Below are 17357 nucleotides of genomic sequence, written 5' to 3' on the forward strand. Positions count from 1 at the left end.
CATGCTCATATGAAGAGAGTTAGTTGAAAGTGGTGTGTTGGGCAGTTAATCACCAAAACACTTAAAAATGCCCCAAAGGCACATTTTCCTTTCAATCTCTTTTTTTGTGATTTATGCCAACACACCTTAAGCAACTCAAAACTTCTAACTTAACCAAATATAAGCCAACTTTTGCAAATTGAAGTCAAAAAAACCAATTGAATAAGTATATGATTTTGCATATTTGGATCATTTTGCCACCACTCGTTTTGTTTTCACAAAACAAATTCATTTTTCTAACATCTAAGTCAAAACACAAACACTTTAGTTTTGCAAATCAAACCATTTTTCAAAACTTGTTTTGATAAAAATCTAAAAGCTCCCCTTTTCCATAAAAATGTTTCTCCCCCACAAGAGAATAGCTTTGCAATCAGAGGGCTCCTCTTGTTGTCAAGAGAGTTTTGATCAAAAAGACAAGTTATTGTACACCAACAGTCTGTGTAATGCTTCGGACAAGATTGCTACGTGTGGTGAGTCGATATCTTGATCAAGGGAGAAATATATGATCCTGTGCAAAATCTTGCAAGTCACAACATTTGATATCTGAGGATTACAAGACTACCAAAAATGGTAATCAACATTTTATCTTCAGATAGTTGCTACTCCCTCCGTTCATAAATATATGACACTGTTGACTTTTAAAAAAAAACTTTGACCACTCATCTTATTAAAAAAATAATGAGTTGTCATTTTTTGTGATTTGTTATATCACTTAAGGTGGTTTGTGCTTGACTTAAAATTTTATATTTTTGAATAATATTTTGAATAAAACGAGTGGTCAAAATTTTCGAAAAAAGTCAATGATGTCATATATTTGTGAACGGGGCTAATACGTTCTAGTGCACGACATACGTACGCATGGCACCACGGATTGGAAGCACGACAGGGCCGGTGTTTTAGTGGGTGCCAGCATATGCTCCCTTCTGCTTGAAGGTCAAGAAATCATGGTCTGTGGTGATGAATTGTTGCGGCTGCGCACAAAGAAGGTACTTGGTAGTGCTAATGGATTTGGCTAAGACCATCTCCATCAGTTCATCGCTATGATCACTCAAAATACTATTTTGTATTACTTTACATTGTATATTGTACTATACCAGTGAAATTTAAATATGAGGATAAGGATGGATAAGCAGCTGAAGATAGCCTAAGTCCAACGTCCAACTGGATTTTGGCGCAGAGACTCTGGTGGAATTGGACGTAATTGGATATGAACATCCAATCATCTAAGGCCCTGTTCGTTTGTGTAAATCTATGAAAATTGAGGTGATTACATCCTCTACGAGTCAAAATTCTGTCCAATCCCTTTTAATCCCCTTTAATTCCCACGAACATGGCCTAAAGATCCAATATCCTTTGGATTCTCGTGGACAGAGAAACTACGATTATCCATATTGGATGTGTATATATGTATACGCGCGTGCATATATATATAGTTTATGTATTTAGAGCTCTGGGCTTCCAATAGCTGAGCGGAAGCCCTGACCCGATGTTGCCAACCGGTTCAGCCGCACCAGGTCCAAAATGTCTATAAAAGAAGCTCCAGATCGCTAGCTGCTAGGGTTCAGTTTTAGCGACGCCGGCAGTTACGCCCCCACCCCTGAGAGGCGCGCGCGACGACGGATCCTGGGAGCTAGCGCGCGACGGCGGATCTGGGGGACACGCTCGCGGCGGCGGATCTGGGGGACAGGCTCGCGGCGACGGATCCCTGAGGCGCGCACGGCGGCGAGGTGGGAGCGGCTGCGGCATCGGATCCTGAGGGCACGCACGCGGCGACGGCCCCATGAGGTGCGCATGACGGCGATGTGGCAGCGGCCGCGGCGGTGGATCCCGTGGGGCTCGAGCGCGACAGCGTCTCCCTGAGGTGCACGCGGCAGCGACCCCTTGAGGTGCGCACGGCGGTGATGTGGGAGCGGCTACGGCGGTGCGACGGCGGATCTCGGGGGCATGTGAGCAACGACAACACCCCTAAGGCGTGCATGACGGCGAGGTGGGAGCAGTTGGTGCAACGGATCTCAGAATTCATGCGTGCGAGGGTCGACCCCTAAGCACGTACGACTGCGATGCCATCCAAGGTGGGAGCAGCGATGGCGGATTTCTCTATAGGCGCAAGCGACGACGGCATCCTCCCCTAGGTACGAACTGGTGGCGCATCACAGATGCGAGGCGCCGGTTCCGCAGGGCGGCGATCCTATTTTTATGCTATTTTGTATACATATTTATGCCAATGTCAATAGGGTTTTACGACCTATATTTCAGTTCATGACTCCGCTTCCATCTATTTGTGTGTTTACGATATTTCTATTCATATTTTACGCAAATAATTTATTGATTTTATGCATTATCTCGTTTACTTAATCCAGTGTGTACTGGGTTCCAACCATTTATGCCATATGTATAAGATATATTTACGACCCACACATTTATGCAACAAAATAGAATTTCAGAAAAAGGTAACCGCTTTAAGAAATGAGATCATTTGCCACGATTCCATAAATCTCGTGTATATCGATCCATTTCCTTTTGAACTCACATTATTGTCATCCTAAATTTGTGCACATGCAGTAGAAAACCGATTTTTTACGCAGTCCACCGTAGGGCATAAATAACTTCACCGTGTTGTATAACTAGTATCAGTATATACCATAAACTGGTTATAATGAGTCTTGATGCATGGATGTTGAAGAGATCCTATTTTTATGGAGGAAATAAAGCATTTAAATCAGATTTTTTGTTTCCATACATGTTTTCGTCATGAAATAGATCGGTGATTTACACTAAAATTTATACCCATTTATGCTGTTTTGGTTCACGTTTTATATTGAAATCCGCCTGAACTCTGACGCATGATCAACTCCATATCTTCTGTTCCGATATATACGGTAACTTCCAGCTTCGTGGGCACGCTAATCTCGGTGGTGTGTGGACCCACCTGAACGAACCAATGAAAAGTTCGTTGCCGCTCTAATGTTATGCAAGTCTGAACCATTAAATATGCTAGCATAAACACGAGTAGGAACCAACTACCCGACCAGCGAACACGACGCTGACCCACCTTCGTACATCCTAACTCGACCCCACCACGTACACACCTTCTGTTTATGCAAAATATAACGCATGTTTACGCATGCATAAATGTGCCCCACAATCGCGCGGACGCACGCGCCCCACTGGTCCGACCTGACCACGCGCGTGGCCACTACCCTAGCTGGGGCTTCCCATGACTATCGGAAGCCGAGGGCTTCTATTAATAACAGACTATATATATATATATATATATATATATATATATATATATATATATATATATATATATATATATATATATATATATATATATATATATATATATATATATATATATATATATATATATATATATATATATATATATATATATATATATATATATATATATATATATATATATATATATATATATATATATATATATATATATATATATATATATATATATATATATATATATGGATAGCTTGTACGGATAGCATATTGTACCTATCGTAAATAATGGTGGATTCATGTGCAGATTTTAATATTAAACTTGCAGGTGTGAGTTTGTAAACCCTCTATCAGTGGGTTTCGCCATCGCCATCCCTAGCTCCTCGACGGCACCGAGTGTGCTCTCATAACACCATTCCTGGTGCCATCGTCACCTTAGGCTATCTCTAGTAGGTTTTTAATCACACTGTACAATGCAAATAGAGTAATTTACAGTATAAAATATGTTTTGCACGACTATATAGACGGGTTGCTGGGTTTGCTAAAGACGGCCTCATCCCTCTCGCCCTCATCCGTCTGTGAACACTATGCGCAGGCGCAGCCATGCTGAATAATTCATCCTTTTACCCATTAATATGCTGTTGTTTGATTGGATTAATTGGATGGACTTTGGATTTTGAGTAAATGGGTTGGATTCGATTGCATTTTATGTGGCTTAAGTTGGACTGAACTGGACGTGGGCTTCTTTGGTTTGGTTGGACATGGATTTCCATCCAATGATCCATTCTCATGTCTCTCGCAGGCATGTCAGGCAGTCTGGATAGTTGCTAGCTAATTATGTTCCACAAGATCAGCTGTTGGTTTCTGTGACTTGTACACAAGATCAGGCACGTAGGCGTGGACGTCTCGTGCCGCAAGCTACTGGAGTTTTGCTTGCACACTTGCACGAGCACGAGGGAGGCAATGACCCAGATAAATGATTATATTATTATATGGTTTAGGCTCCATTCCATCGCAGCCAGTCTGCTGTGTTCTGGCGGTTCTGCTGTTTAGCCTGTTACACGTAACTTGGGACAGCTCACGATAATAGAATGTCAACGTACAGGAGGCCTGAAGGCTCTGCAAGAAGAACTCGCCACGCCTGCTGCTGTGTGCGTGGCCACACTTAAGACTGTCTGCAACGGTTACCCCTAAATTTTTCCCCCTATATCACTTTTTTTACGTCACATCCTCAACATTTCATCTCCTACTTTTTTATCTCCCGCAGCGGTTCTCCCTATATTCTCTCCCTATACCCCACTACAACTATAAAATATCACTATCCAACCCTACTTATCATTTATTACCTTTTTTTACCTATTAAAAACTCACCGTACGCATAAATAGTGAATAGAGGGGGTGGCTGCTTGACGCTGGCTGTGGCGGTACACTGTTCAAATCTGCTGCCTAGGGGTCCTGCAGGGGATGGCGTTGCAGGCTTAGGGGGCTTCTGTAGCCGCCAGATCAAGGGAAGGGGGCTGCCTCGCGGACGCGGCTGCGGACAGCCCGACGCTAAAACATAACAAGTCAACGTGTGGCCACACACTTGTGGCCACGCACGCAGCCGCCACACTTGTGGCGAGTACTGCTGTAAATCAAGCCAAAAGTCTATGCTATGTCCAACTTAACAAAACAGAGATTGAAGAGATAACCATACACGCCTAAGGCTATCTCTAGCAGCTTACACATCCTCATACATATATTTAAACTCCACTTCACGAACAGTGCAGTCTAGGGTGCAGAACATTATAAAACAGTGCTTTTGGGTAAACTATAGATTGACTGCTGCGGACGGTCTAACACGAACAAAGGAGAGACTAATCAAATCACAACCTTTGAAGCCTGTAGAGATTGAATGGAATAGTAGATACTCTGCATGCATGGTAGATTTCCATATGCAAATATTACATAGCTCTAAAAAATCCTGGATCTTACCAAGTTACATAATCTTAACTTTCATTAAATTTATAAAAATAAAGACTCCAACATATTATAAAACCTATTTTTATGAGTTAGGATGAATTCGATAATACTAGTTTAACATGATGTATAGGGTAACACTATTTGTCACTTGAGATGATAGACCAATTGTTTATCACCTGAACACGATCCAACATATTCAATTTAAGGTGGTGTTTGGTTCATGCATCATTTTTTATAATATCGTTATTAGCCAAACAAGTTCTAAATAATGTAGTGGATTTTGTGCCACAATCTCAATATAAGTTGATAATATATTTTACGTTGGATTTTTGTGCAGCATGCAACTTCTCAAAATCTAAAGAGAGCCAAACAATGCTTAAGTTAGTCACACATGTTTGATTGGTTCATAGATGGGTGTTGGACTATTGGATTTGTCACCTAACTATTTGTCATCTTAGGTGATGATCACCCATCGTAGAATGACTTAACAAATTTAAGCTATTCATAATTGTTATTGATAGTTCTAGAGATCCTTCTGTGTCCTACTTAGACTAATCCGATAGCACTTAACAATAAACAGGGTGATGATCTATACTTGTGCACGCATTGTCAACGCATAAACAGAGGGGAGTAGGAGAGTTCATATTGTCTTGCCCTTGATTAAGGACAAGGCTAGATGTCAGGCCTTGTAGAGGTGGATGCATGTCTTGCGCGCGGCGGAGGAGGTGGAGGGATGCGACTGTTGTCGCCTTGAGCGCCACCGTTGTCGCCTTGCAATGGAGGTGGCTCGGACCTGGTTCTCGTTGGGGCGTTGTGATCCTTAGCCGCCATTGTTGAAGCTTTTTCAGCTACTACCAACGCGAGGACGATCAGTATCCTTTGATTGCAGGGTTAGAGTTTAGCAGGCACGAGAGCGTTGGCTTGAACAAGCCCCTAACCCCTGTTTTATATCGCGCGAGGTGGTCGTTAACCTCCTCCCTTAAATCTCATCCCTTTCGGTTAAGGGCCGAGTGGATGAAATTCTAACAATTGTAAGTCATTTCAGCGTGAATGCTAATCAATAGCACTGTTCTAGATATAAATAGTGTTAACTTTTGATGTTTCAAACAATAGCATCAAATAGCAATGTTTTAGGATACTATTTTAGCATGACCTCTCCAAAACACTCCGGAGGAACAGCTGCGAAGCCCTACCAAATTAAGATTATCTTCGGTAATTGTATAAAATAGAGGACACGTGTTGCAGATGATACTGTTTCTAAAGTGAAGTTTGAGATAGATAACAGATAGAAGAGCTATCAGAGACAACTTAAAATTGTATGTAACCGTTTATTTGTAGGTTACACAAAATCACGGTTATATGTACTGTAGATTTGTACTGTTACGATGAAGTTTAAATATAGGTACTGGATGGTAAGATGGAGCAAAGGCTATGCAGACTACATTAACAGTACTGGTGCTGGCAAGAAAAGGCGAAAGCCGCTCAGCTGGTGACAGCATCTGAAACCCACACTGACAAAGACTTTGACGTCTTGCAGCACACGGGCTTTGATGGCGCATCACAGTACACAGTTCGCAAACAAATTGCACTGCACTGCACCGCACCGCGCATGCTGATGGACCGGGACCGCAGCGTCAGAGGACGCAACTAAAAAACTGGCTCGCCTTCAGTAGTAGTATGATATTGCTGCCGCGGCAAAGTAGTAGTATGATATTGCCCGCAATATTCTTCTTGTGCCTTCAACGTAGGGTCTACTGGGAGAGTGAAGGGGGGAAAAGCAGAGGAAAGGGAAGAAGAAAAAAAGGAAATGCCTCTCGTTCATGTTTTTGCTGAAAGGAGAGGTCGTCCCAGCACCGGTTAGGTTTGGCCAATCGGTGCAACGGCGGGGCCAATTTTCGTGATTTGTTGAGCTTCATTTTGGCTGCTGTTAAACTAGCTCTTCGGCCTTCGCCGTCAATATATTCACTGTTTTTTTTTAAAAAAAAAAATGCCACTTTGTTTGTGCCTTTGGTTAACCATTTGACCTTATACAGTTTCACTTTTTTTATATCTAAGACTAATAAGATCCTCATATGTTGGTCTTAATCTCAGCCGGTGAGTGCGGTTCTAAGAGAATGCAACTGTCGTCGTGATCACCGCTCCCATCTCAACGATTCCGACTCAGTGGCCGCTTCTATGTTCTATGGTTTTTAGTGACTAGAATTATAAGCAAAGCTAGATCCTAGACCCGCTAACACACTGTAACGCTTATTTTACCGCACAATTTCCCACCAAACTATCTTTAAATTCCACCTCAAGGCCTCTGGGCTAAAGAACATCTTCACCAGATTCAAAATAAGTGACCATTTTCCGTTTTTTTTCCCTTCTGTTTTCGCTATAACAATCAGAAAACCATAAATAATGAGGAATACTGGTAAAATTCAAGCGTCTACTTCAATTTTTTTCTAAAAACCAACTAATATAATATTTTATCTCTTTTTCAGGTTTTTTTTCTCAACTGGGAAAATTAATGTGACAAAAAAAACAGCGACGTCTACTTCTTCCATTCTGGGCCTATGAGAGGTGGGCTGTGAATCGCAGCGCACGCACACGGGCACACCACCAGATGCGTTTGGTGTGAATCGGATCTACTACTTTCATTCTGGGCCTATAAGATGTGGGCTGGGTTCATTAGGCCGGGGAATTTCATATTCGCCGACCGAATTTCAAGCTCTGCCGTCTCGTCTCGTACCACCAGCAAGTTTCATTTGCGGCAACTCGATCGCTTGAACGAATGACAGCGAAAGGCCAGCCAATATTCATTTTGGTGCATTAGCGTGATTGGCCCGTATCATATTTGCTAGTAAGCTTTTTGTGTCGACGTGTTATCTGGTGTCTGTTGCGTCTTGTATCCACAACATTTGGCAACTGCAATACTGCAATGTGTGTTTTTTTTTCTCGAAGGCGTGATTATTCAATTTCCACCGGCGCCAGTGAGCATGCACAGGTCGCACATTGTCACATGGAGCTAGACTAGAGGTCGTCGCCATCGTGTCAGTGTCTGCTCGTGATCAAACTGCCTGCTGCCTGCCCGCCCCAACCCAATGCACCCAACCAGATTTCTATTCACTTCTTGGAAGCTGCTGCTTCGAGCTTTTGAGCAGCACCCATGCTTACAGACATTTCATATACATATATATGCTCCTCGTACTCGATCTCCTTGCCGGCATTATATTGCCCCCACACCACACCACCCCCCGACTCCCCACGACCATTAATCTGAAGCAGTGCTTTGGTGTAGGCCTGCTGCTTGCTCATCAGCTCGCGTATAAACATGTCTCTTCCCACGCGGACGTCTAGATGTGTGTGCGTAGAATAGCGCCAGTAGATCCCGGCCAACCTTAAGAGGAGGGGAGACACAAACGGCTCTGGCTTCTGGAACTCTTCCGGTTGCTGACAGAGAGGGAAGGGGACATATGGGGAGGAAGCTGGGCGGCCTGGACAGGGTCCTGCACTGCTTCTCGCTCTCCCTGTGCTCCAGCGCCTGCGCCTGCGTACACTCCATGGATGAAGAAGAGGAGGACGACGAAAGGAAGGCCCTGCTGCTGAGCAGCCAGCTGGTGCAGCTCAGGGGCTTCGTCGATGGAGCCGCCGCCAAGACTCTCGCTTTCCATCTGGAGCCTAAGGTAGGCGGACATGTTAAAACCTCTCTGCTCATGCTTGTTAGCTATGTGGCTTGGCTACCTTTCTCCGTGATGATCAATATGGTCCCTGTCTGTTGGATGCAGACCGTGGAGCTGAAGGTGTCCATGCACTGCTACGGATGCGCCAAGAAAGTCCAGAAGCACATCTCCAAGATGGACGGTATGGTCAGAGAACTGATCCCCATCCTTAATTACCTACTTCTGTTTGGCATCCGTCCGTCCGTGATCAGATTCGTTTCATTGATTCCCCAGTGACTACAAACGCATGGTACTTGTGTGTGTGTGTGTGTGGGAAGGGGGGCGGGTCTTGACCACGAAAATGGCACGCATATACAGTAGCTAGTAGGGAATAGAATAGCACGTACAGTACAGTGTGGCTTGGGGGGCGAGCATGAGTCGTCTCCGCCCGCCGCTCAAGAGAGAGGATGAAGCTACAGAGGTCAACCCGATCGAGCAAGAGCAGCGACGGGACATGACAGACAGTAGTGAGCATGGGCCGGGCAGGCAGACGTGCCGGAAGAACCTGGCAGAGCGACCGGCATCCGTCACGCATGCTACACATATGTAGTATATAGTACTGTACTGGATGGAGATCAGGGCCTCCACTCTCCAGTGATCACCCGATGCCCGTGAGTTGGCGTCGTGTCGTGTCGTGTCGTGTCGGCTGGACCGGTCCTGGCCTCCTGGGCAGGCATGGCGCCCCGGCCCCCGGCGCATGTTCGCACTGCACTGCGCACATGTGCATGTCCGGCTCTGCTTGCCTGCTTTGCGCGCTGTGCCCTGTGGGGGATGGACCATGGATGGCGCTGGCGCAGTGGCGCCTGCCTTTTCTGCATTCCGGGAAACTTTGCGTCATTGCGTGAGACAGTCAAATTATTTTGGTAATAAAAGAATGCCGTCTCGTTTCCTGCCACCGGAATGGGCACATTTCCGTGCCTCGGATGGAGATCCATGATGTCTCTCTCTCTCTCTCTCTCTCTCCCTCCTCCCAGTCACAGTCTCCTGCCCAATTATTACAACCTTGTTGGGTGTCTTTTTTGCGCAGGCGTGACGTCGTTCGAGGTGGATTTGGAGAACAAGAAGGTGGTGGTGGTTGGGGACGTCACGCCGTACGAGGTGCTGGAGAGCGTCTCCAAGGTGAAGCTCGCGCGGCTATGGGTGGCCCCGGACCCCAAGCAGCAAGCCGCACAAAGCTTGCAGGCGTAGAGGATCTCTCATCACATCAGCGCTCCATATTTCGTCCTGCTACAGCGTGCGGCAGGCAGGCAAAGAACAGACAGGATTTGTACCGTAGGGACGAAACATTCGTTCCACTGAGGAACCGTGTCCACGCGTGCAAATCATTGAGGACGCGAGGGACATGTTGCTCTGTGTGTGTTTTTTTATGTAAAGGGCAGGCAGATGGGGAGGGGAAACATGTGCTTGCGTAAAACATACTACTTGCTTGTTGTTTCGCTCTCACACCGCATTCAAAAACAGCGAATCCTCTACGACAGGCGAACAGCATTGCACCTGAGCTAGCCCCTTGGTCCCTGCTACCGATCCACTCATGCCGAGTGATCCTTGTCATCGAGTAGGTTGCCACCGGTCTTCTCCTTTATTACTAGTAGATTTTCTTTCCGATGAAGTGCTCCCGGCCATTACTTCTTTTTGCCAACTTCAGCATTGTATCTACGCCTGCGCCTCGATAAGCATTGTACCTACGGACCTACCCGATCTCATTAAAGCACATACCTGACAAAGGATTGCAATAAGATCTGGTACTTTCTTTTTTGTCAAAAGGAATTTTGTTTTTTTTTTAGACTTCCAGATGGACCAGCATATAGCCGTCAGCCCGTCACTTTTCAGACGTGGAAGTTCCTTCTCCCCACATCACACCATTTTCAACACTACAAAAGGTTTGCTTTAATGTTATTAGCCCTAATGCATCTAGCAACTACAACCCATATTACTCTAGCAGTTGGATATCATAAAGTGTGGGCCTGTTTGGTTGTCTGCATAGCTGAGCCTGGCTCGTATCTAGTGAGTCTGGGTCTGACTGGACGTATACAACTTCTTGTGTTTGGTTGTCTACATGCGATCAGTTTGGTTTATGAGAGATTTTGTTTTGTTGCCGGTATGAATATTTATTGTATGAGTTAAAAAATGTTATTAAAAATTGTATTAGTAGACCGTAATTGTATGTTAAAATTATTTAATAGACGCTAACTACACATAAACACTAATTATATACTAATCTTAATCACGTAAATTTTTTATTCAAACTATACATAGCATGTGCGGTTTAGTTTCGTTCGTAAAAATATCAGAAACACATATATGAAATTGGTTCGGTAATTAAATCTTTTAATTACAAAATATAACAAAAAATCAACAAAATCAACATCTCGATTTCGTGCTTAGTAAACAGTCGGCTCAGCCAAGCCTGGCCGCGCGCGTGCAACCACGCCCCGCGTTCCCGCGGGGCCTGGCTCGCGGCGCTTTGAGGTTCATGTTGGCCTGTCTCTTGCAATACAGTGAACCAAACAAACACTGCATTTTGTATATGTAGATACAGTTGCACCTACAGGGAAGGAAACTAAACACATGGATAGGGACTGGCTGCGGTATGTGAGCCTGGCCGGCTTGGTACATGCATGGCTAGGCTCTACCGCTCTATGCATGCAACAGGTTAATGCTTAGATGCTTATATATGTGTCGGGGACCATAATTAGGTGTACCCTCAAGACGCCTAATTCTCAGCTGGTAACCCCCATCAGCATAAAGCTGCAAAGGCCTGATGGGTGCGATTAAGTCAGGGATCAGTCCATTCGAGCGACTCGATCACGCCTCGCCCGAGCCTAGCCTCGGACAAGGGCAGCCGACCCCGGAGGATTTCCATCTCGCCCGAGGCCCCCCTTCAACGGCGGACACATCTCCGGCTCGCCCGAGGCCCTGCCTTCGTTAAGAAGCAACCCTGACTAAATCGCCGCACCGACCGACCGAATTGCAGGAGCATTTAACGCAAAGGTGGCCTGACACCTTTATCCTGACGCACGCCCCCCCGGCAGAGCCGAAGTGACCGCCGTCACTTTGCCGCTCCACTGACCGGCCTGACAGAAGGACAGCGCCGCCTGCGCCACTCCGACTGCAGTGCCACTTGACAGAGTGAGACTGACAGGCAGTCAGGCCCTGCCAAAGGCACCACAGGAAACTCCGCTCCGCCCGACCCAGGGCTCGGACTCGGGCTAGGCCCCGGAAGACGGCGAACTCCGCTCCGCCCGACCCAGGGCTCGGACTCGGGCTAGGCCCCGGAAGACGGCGAACTCCGCTCCGCCCGACCCCAGGGCTCGGACTCGGGCTAGGTCCCGGAAGACGGCGAACTCCGCTCCGCCCGACCCAGGGCTCGGACTCGGGTTAGGACCCGGAAGGCGGCGAACTCCGCTCCGCCCGACCCAGGGCTCGGACTCGGGCTAGGCCCCGAAAGACGGCGAACTCCGCTCCGCCCGACCCCAGGGCTCGGACTCGGGCTAGTTCCCGGAAGACGGCGAACTCCGCTCCGCCCGACCCCAGGGCTCGGACTCGGCCTCGGCCCCAGAAGACGACGAACTCCGCTTCGCCCGACCCTAGGGCTCGGACTCCGCCCTGGCCTCCGCCGAACGACCTCCGCCTCGCCCGACCCAGGGGCTCGGACTCGGCCTCGACCACGGAAGACAGACTCGACCTCGGCTTCGGAGGAGCCTCCACGTCGCCCAACCTAGGGCGCAAGCCAGCCACGTCAACAGGAAGCGCCATCATCACCCTACCCCGAGCCGACTCGGGCCGCAGAGAACAAGACCGGTGTCCCATCTGGCTAGCTCCGCCAGATAGGCAATGATGGCGCCCCGCGAGCTCTGTGACGACGGCGACTCTCAGCTCTCTTACGGAAGCAGGAGTACGTCAGCAAGGACTCAACCGCTCCGACAGTTGTCCCTCCGCCAGGCTCCGTTGCTCCTCTGACGGCCACGACATCACACCAGCTGGGTGCCAAGATCTCTCCGGCTGCCACATCAGCATGTACTTAGGGCGCTAGCTCTCCCCCGCTAGACACGTAGCACTCTGCTACACCCCCATTGTACACCTGGATCCACTCCTTACGACTATAAAAGGAAGGACCAGGGCCCTCTTAGAGAGGGTTGGCCGCGCGGGGACGAGGACGGGATAGGCGCTCTCTTGGGGCCGCTCGCTTCCCTCACCCGCTTGGACGCTTGTAACCCCCTACTGCAAGCGCACCCGACCTGGGCGCGAGACGAACACAAAGGCCGCGGGATTTCTGAGAGCACCTAGAGGGGGGGTGAATAGGTGATCCTGTGAAACTTAAACTTATAGCCACAAAAACTTATTAAGTGTTAGCACAATAATCACCAAGTGGCTAGAGAGAAGGTCTTGCACAATACGATAATCACAAAGAATTCAACATAGATAAGACACAGTGATTTATCCCGTGGTTCGGCCAAGTACAAAACTTGCCTACTCCACGTTGTGGCGTCCCAACGGACGAGAGTTGCACTCAACTCCTCTCAAGTGATCCAATGATCAACTTGAATACCACAGTGTTATGCTTTTCTTTTCTTATCCCGTTCGCGAGGAATCTCCACAACTTGGAGCCTCTCGCCTTTACACTTTTGATGTTCACAAAGAATCACGGAGTAAGGAAGGGAAACAACACACACAAATCCACAGCAAAATGCGCACACACACGGCCAAGAATCGAGCTCAAAAGACTATCTCAAAGTTCTCACTAGAACGGAGCTCGAATCACTGAGAATGACAAACGAATGCGCAAAGACTGAGTGTGGATGATCAAGAATGCTCTAAGGTTGCTTGGTGTTCTCCTCCATGCGCCTAGGGGTCCCTTTTATAGCCCCAAGGCAGCTAGGAGCCGTTGAGAGCAAATCTGGAAGGCCAATATTGCCTTCTGTCGTCGGGTGCACCGGACAGTCCGGTGCACACCGGACACTGTCCCGTGCCCGATTTCTTTCCTTAAACGGCGCTGCCGACCGTTGGCCGCCAGAGAGCCGTTGGCGTACCGGACATGTCCGGTGCACACCGGACAGTCCGGTGCCCCCTCCCGACCGTTGGCCCGGCCACGTGTCGCGCGCAGATTCCGCGGCCGACCGTTGGCCCGGCCGACCGTTGGCTCACCGGACAGTCCGGTGCACACCGGACAGTCCGGTGAATTTTAGCCGTACGCCATCGGCGAATTCCCGAGAGTGGCCAGTTCGCCCGAGTCAGTCTGGCGCACCGGACACTGTTCGGTGCACCACCGGACAGTCCGGTGCCCCAGACCGAACCAGCCTCTTGGCTGTACACAGCCAACTCTTCTCTTTTCTTCTTCTTTCTGTTTCTGATACTTAGACAAGTATATTAGTACACAAAACCAATGTACTAAGACTTAGAAACATACCTTTGCTCTTGATTTGCACTTTGTCCATTCATGGGCATAGATTCTCATTTAAGCACTTGTGTTGACACTCAATCACCAAAATACTTAGAAATGGCCCAAGGGCACATTTCCCTTTCAATCTCCCCCTTTTTGGTGATTTATGCCAACACAACATAAAGCAACTAGAACAAGTGCAATATCACTTCAAATGAAAACTCAAATTTATTTTGATTCAATTTGGCATATATGGATCATCCTTTGCCACCACTTGGTTTGTTTTTGCAAATAAAACTCAAATCTCTATCTCTAAGTCAAACACACATGTTGAAGCATAAAGAGAGTCATTTCAAAAGAGATTGATCAAAAATTTCAAAAACTCCCCCTATTTCCATACTCAACACTTCTCCCCACAAGAAGCCAACTTTTGACAAGAGAGACAATAAAAGAGTTCTGATAAAACAAAAAAACTCTATTCTATATTTTCAAAATCTCTCAAGTGGTAGCTGATCCATTTATCGCTTTGGCCTTTATTTTCTCCCCCTTTGGCATCAAGCACCAAAACGGGATTAATCTTGGCCCTTTAACCCCATTGCCTCACCAAAATCTTCAATTAAGAGCAAATAGGCAATAAGAGTTAAAAGATGAACTTGGAGAAGTTACTCTTTTCATCGGAGTGCAGTGGAAGTCTTGCATGGTCCAAGTCCACCTTTTCCCTTTTAATTCTCCTTCGAGACTAAATCAAGCAAACTCAAGCATATGGTTAGTCTCAAAGGGTCAAGTTGTAACACATCTCCCCCTAAAACTGTGCATCACTTTGCAATGGACTTGTGAGGTCCAGGGAGTGTTTGTACAACTTGAGCACCATACTAAGCAACAAAATGCAAAAAGGAACATGATCAAAAGCATAAATACATGTATGCTACAATTCAATCCAAGTTCCGCGAATCTAAGACATTTAGCTCACTACGCAGCCTGCAAAAGGTCTTCTCATCTAGAGGCTTTGTAAAGATATCGGCTAGCTGGTTCTCGGTGCTAACATGAAACACTTCGATATCTCCCTTTTGCTGGTGGTCTCTCAAAAAGTGATGCCGGATGTCTATGTGCTTTGTGCGGCTGTGCTCAACAGGATTTTCCGCCATGCGGATAGCACTCTCATTATCACATAGGAGTGGGACTTTGCTCAGATTGTAGCCAAAGTCCCTGAGGGTTTGCCTCATCCAAAGTAGTTGCGCGCAACACTGTCCTGCGGCAACATACTCGGCCTCAGCGGTGGATAGGGCAACGGAGGTTTGTTTCTTAGAGTTCCACGACACCAGGGACCTTCCTAAGAATTGGCACATCCCCGATGTACTCTTCCTATCGACCTTACATCCAGCATAGTCGGAGTCTGAGTATCCAACCAAGTCAAAGGTAGACCCCTTTGGATACCAGAGCCCGAAGCAAGGCGTAGCAACCAAATATCTAAGAATTCGCTTCACCGCCACTAAGTGACACTCCTTAGGATCAGATTGAAATCTAGCACACATGCATACGCTAAGCATAATATCCGGTCTACTAGCACATAAATAAAGTAAAGACCCTATCATTGACCGGTATGCTTTTTGATCAACGGACTTACCTCCTTTGTTGAGGTCGGTGTGTCCGTCGGTCCCCATCGGAGTCTTTGCGGGCTTGGCGTCCTTCATCCCAAACCGCTTTAGCAAGTCTTGCGTGTACTTTGTTTGGGAGATGAAGGTGCCGTCCTTGAGTTGCTTCATTTGAAACCCAAGGAAGTAGTTCAACTCGCCCATCATCGACATCTCGAATTTCTGCATCATAACCCTGCTAAACTCTTCACAAGACTTTTGGTTAGTAGAACCAAATATTATGTCATCGACATAAATTTGGCACACAAAAAGATCACCGTCGCAAGTCTTAGTAAAAAGAGTTGGATCGGCTTTCCCAACCTTGAAAGCATTAGCAATTAAGAAGTCTCTAAGGCATTCATACCATGCTCTTGGGGCTTGCTTAAGTCCATAGAGCGCCTTAGAGAGCTTACACACGTGGTCGGGGTACCGTTCATCCTCGAAGCCAGGGGGTTGCTCCACGTACACCTCCTCCTTGATTGGCCCGTTGAGGAAAGCGCTCTTCACATCCATTTGGAACAACCTGAAAGAATGGTGAGCGGCATATGCTAGCAAGATACGAATTGATTCTAGCCTAGCCACAGGAGCAAACGTCTCCTCAAAGTCCAAACCTGCGACTTGGGCATAACCTTTTGCCACAAGTCGAGCCTTGTTCCTCGTCACCACCCCGTGCTCATCCTGTTTGTTGCGGAACACCCACTTGGTTCCCACAACATTTTGCTTGGGACGAGGCACCAGTGTCCAAACTTCATTGCGCTTGAAGTTGTTGAGTTCCTCCTGCATGGCCAGTACCCAATCTGGATCTAGCAAGGCCTCCTCTACCCTGAAAGGCTCAATAGAAGAGACAAAGGAGTAATGCTCACAAAAATTAACTAATCGAGATCGAGTAGTTACTCCCTTGCTAATGTCACCCAAAATTTGGTCGACGGGATGATCCCTTTGAATCTCCGCTCGAACTTGGGTTGGAGGTGCCGGTTGCGCTTCTTCCTCCATCACGTGATCATCTTGTGCTCCCCCTTGATCACACGCCTCCTTTTGATGAACCTGTTCATCGTCTTGAGTTGGGGGATGCACCGTTGTTGAGGAAGAAGGTTGATCTCGTTCATCTTGTTCCTGTGGCCGCACTTCTCCAATCGCCATGGTTCGTATAGCGGCCGTCGGAACATCTTCTTCATCTACATCATCACAATCAACAACTTGCTCTCTTGGAGAGCCATTAGTCTCATCAAATACAACGTCGCTAGAGACTTCAACCAAACCCGATGATTTGTTGAAGACTCTATACGCCTTTGTATTTGAGTCATAACCTAACAAAAACCCTTCTACAGCTTTGGGAGCAAATTTAGAATTTCTACCCTTCTTTACTAGAATGTAGCACCTGCTCCCAAATACACGAAAGTAAGA

The 17357-nt window shown here is 47.0% G+C and overlaps 1 protein-coding gene across 1 annotated transcript; it reads left to right on the forward strand.

Annotated features, from left to right (window-relative positions):
• The first annotated feature begins 8335 nt into the window (after positions 1 to 8335).
• LOC103636236 (metal ion binding protein) lies at positions 8336 to 10417 on the forward strand. Its single transcript, XM_008658590.2, has 3 exons — positions 8336 to 8906; positions 9009 to 9084; positions 9970 to 10417. Exons 1-3 carry the CDS (start codon positions 8697 to 8699, stop codon positions 10128 to 10130), a joined length of 447 nt encoding a protein of 148 aa, XP_008656812.1. The 5' UTR covers positions 8336 to 8696; the 3' UTR covers positions 10131 to 10417.
• Positions 10418 to 17357: the final 6940 nt, after the last annotated feature.

The sequence above is a fragment of the Zea mays genome, chromosome 8 (genome assembly GCF_902167145.1).
Source record: "Zea mays cultivar B73 chromosome 8, Zm-B73-REFERENCE-NAM-5.0, whole genome shotgun sequence".
Lineage (NCBI taxonomy): Eukaryota > Viridiplantae > Streptophyta > Magnoliopsida > Poales > Poaceae > Zea > Zea mays.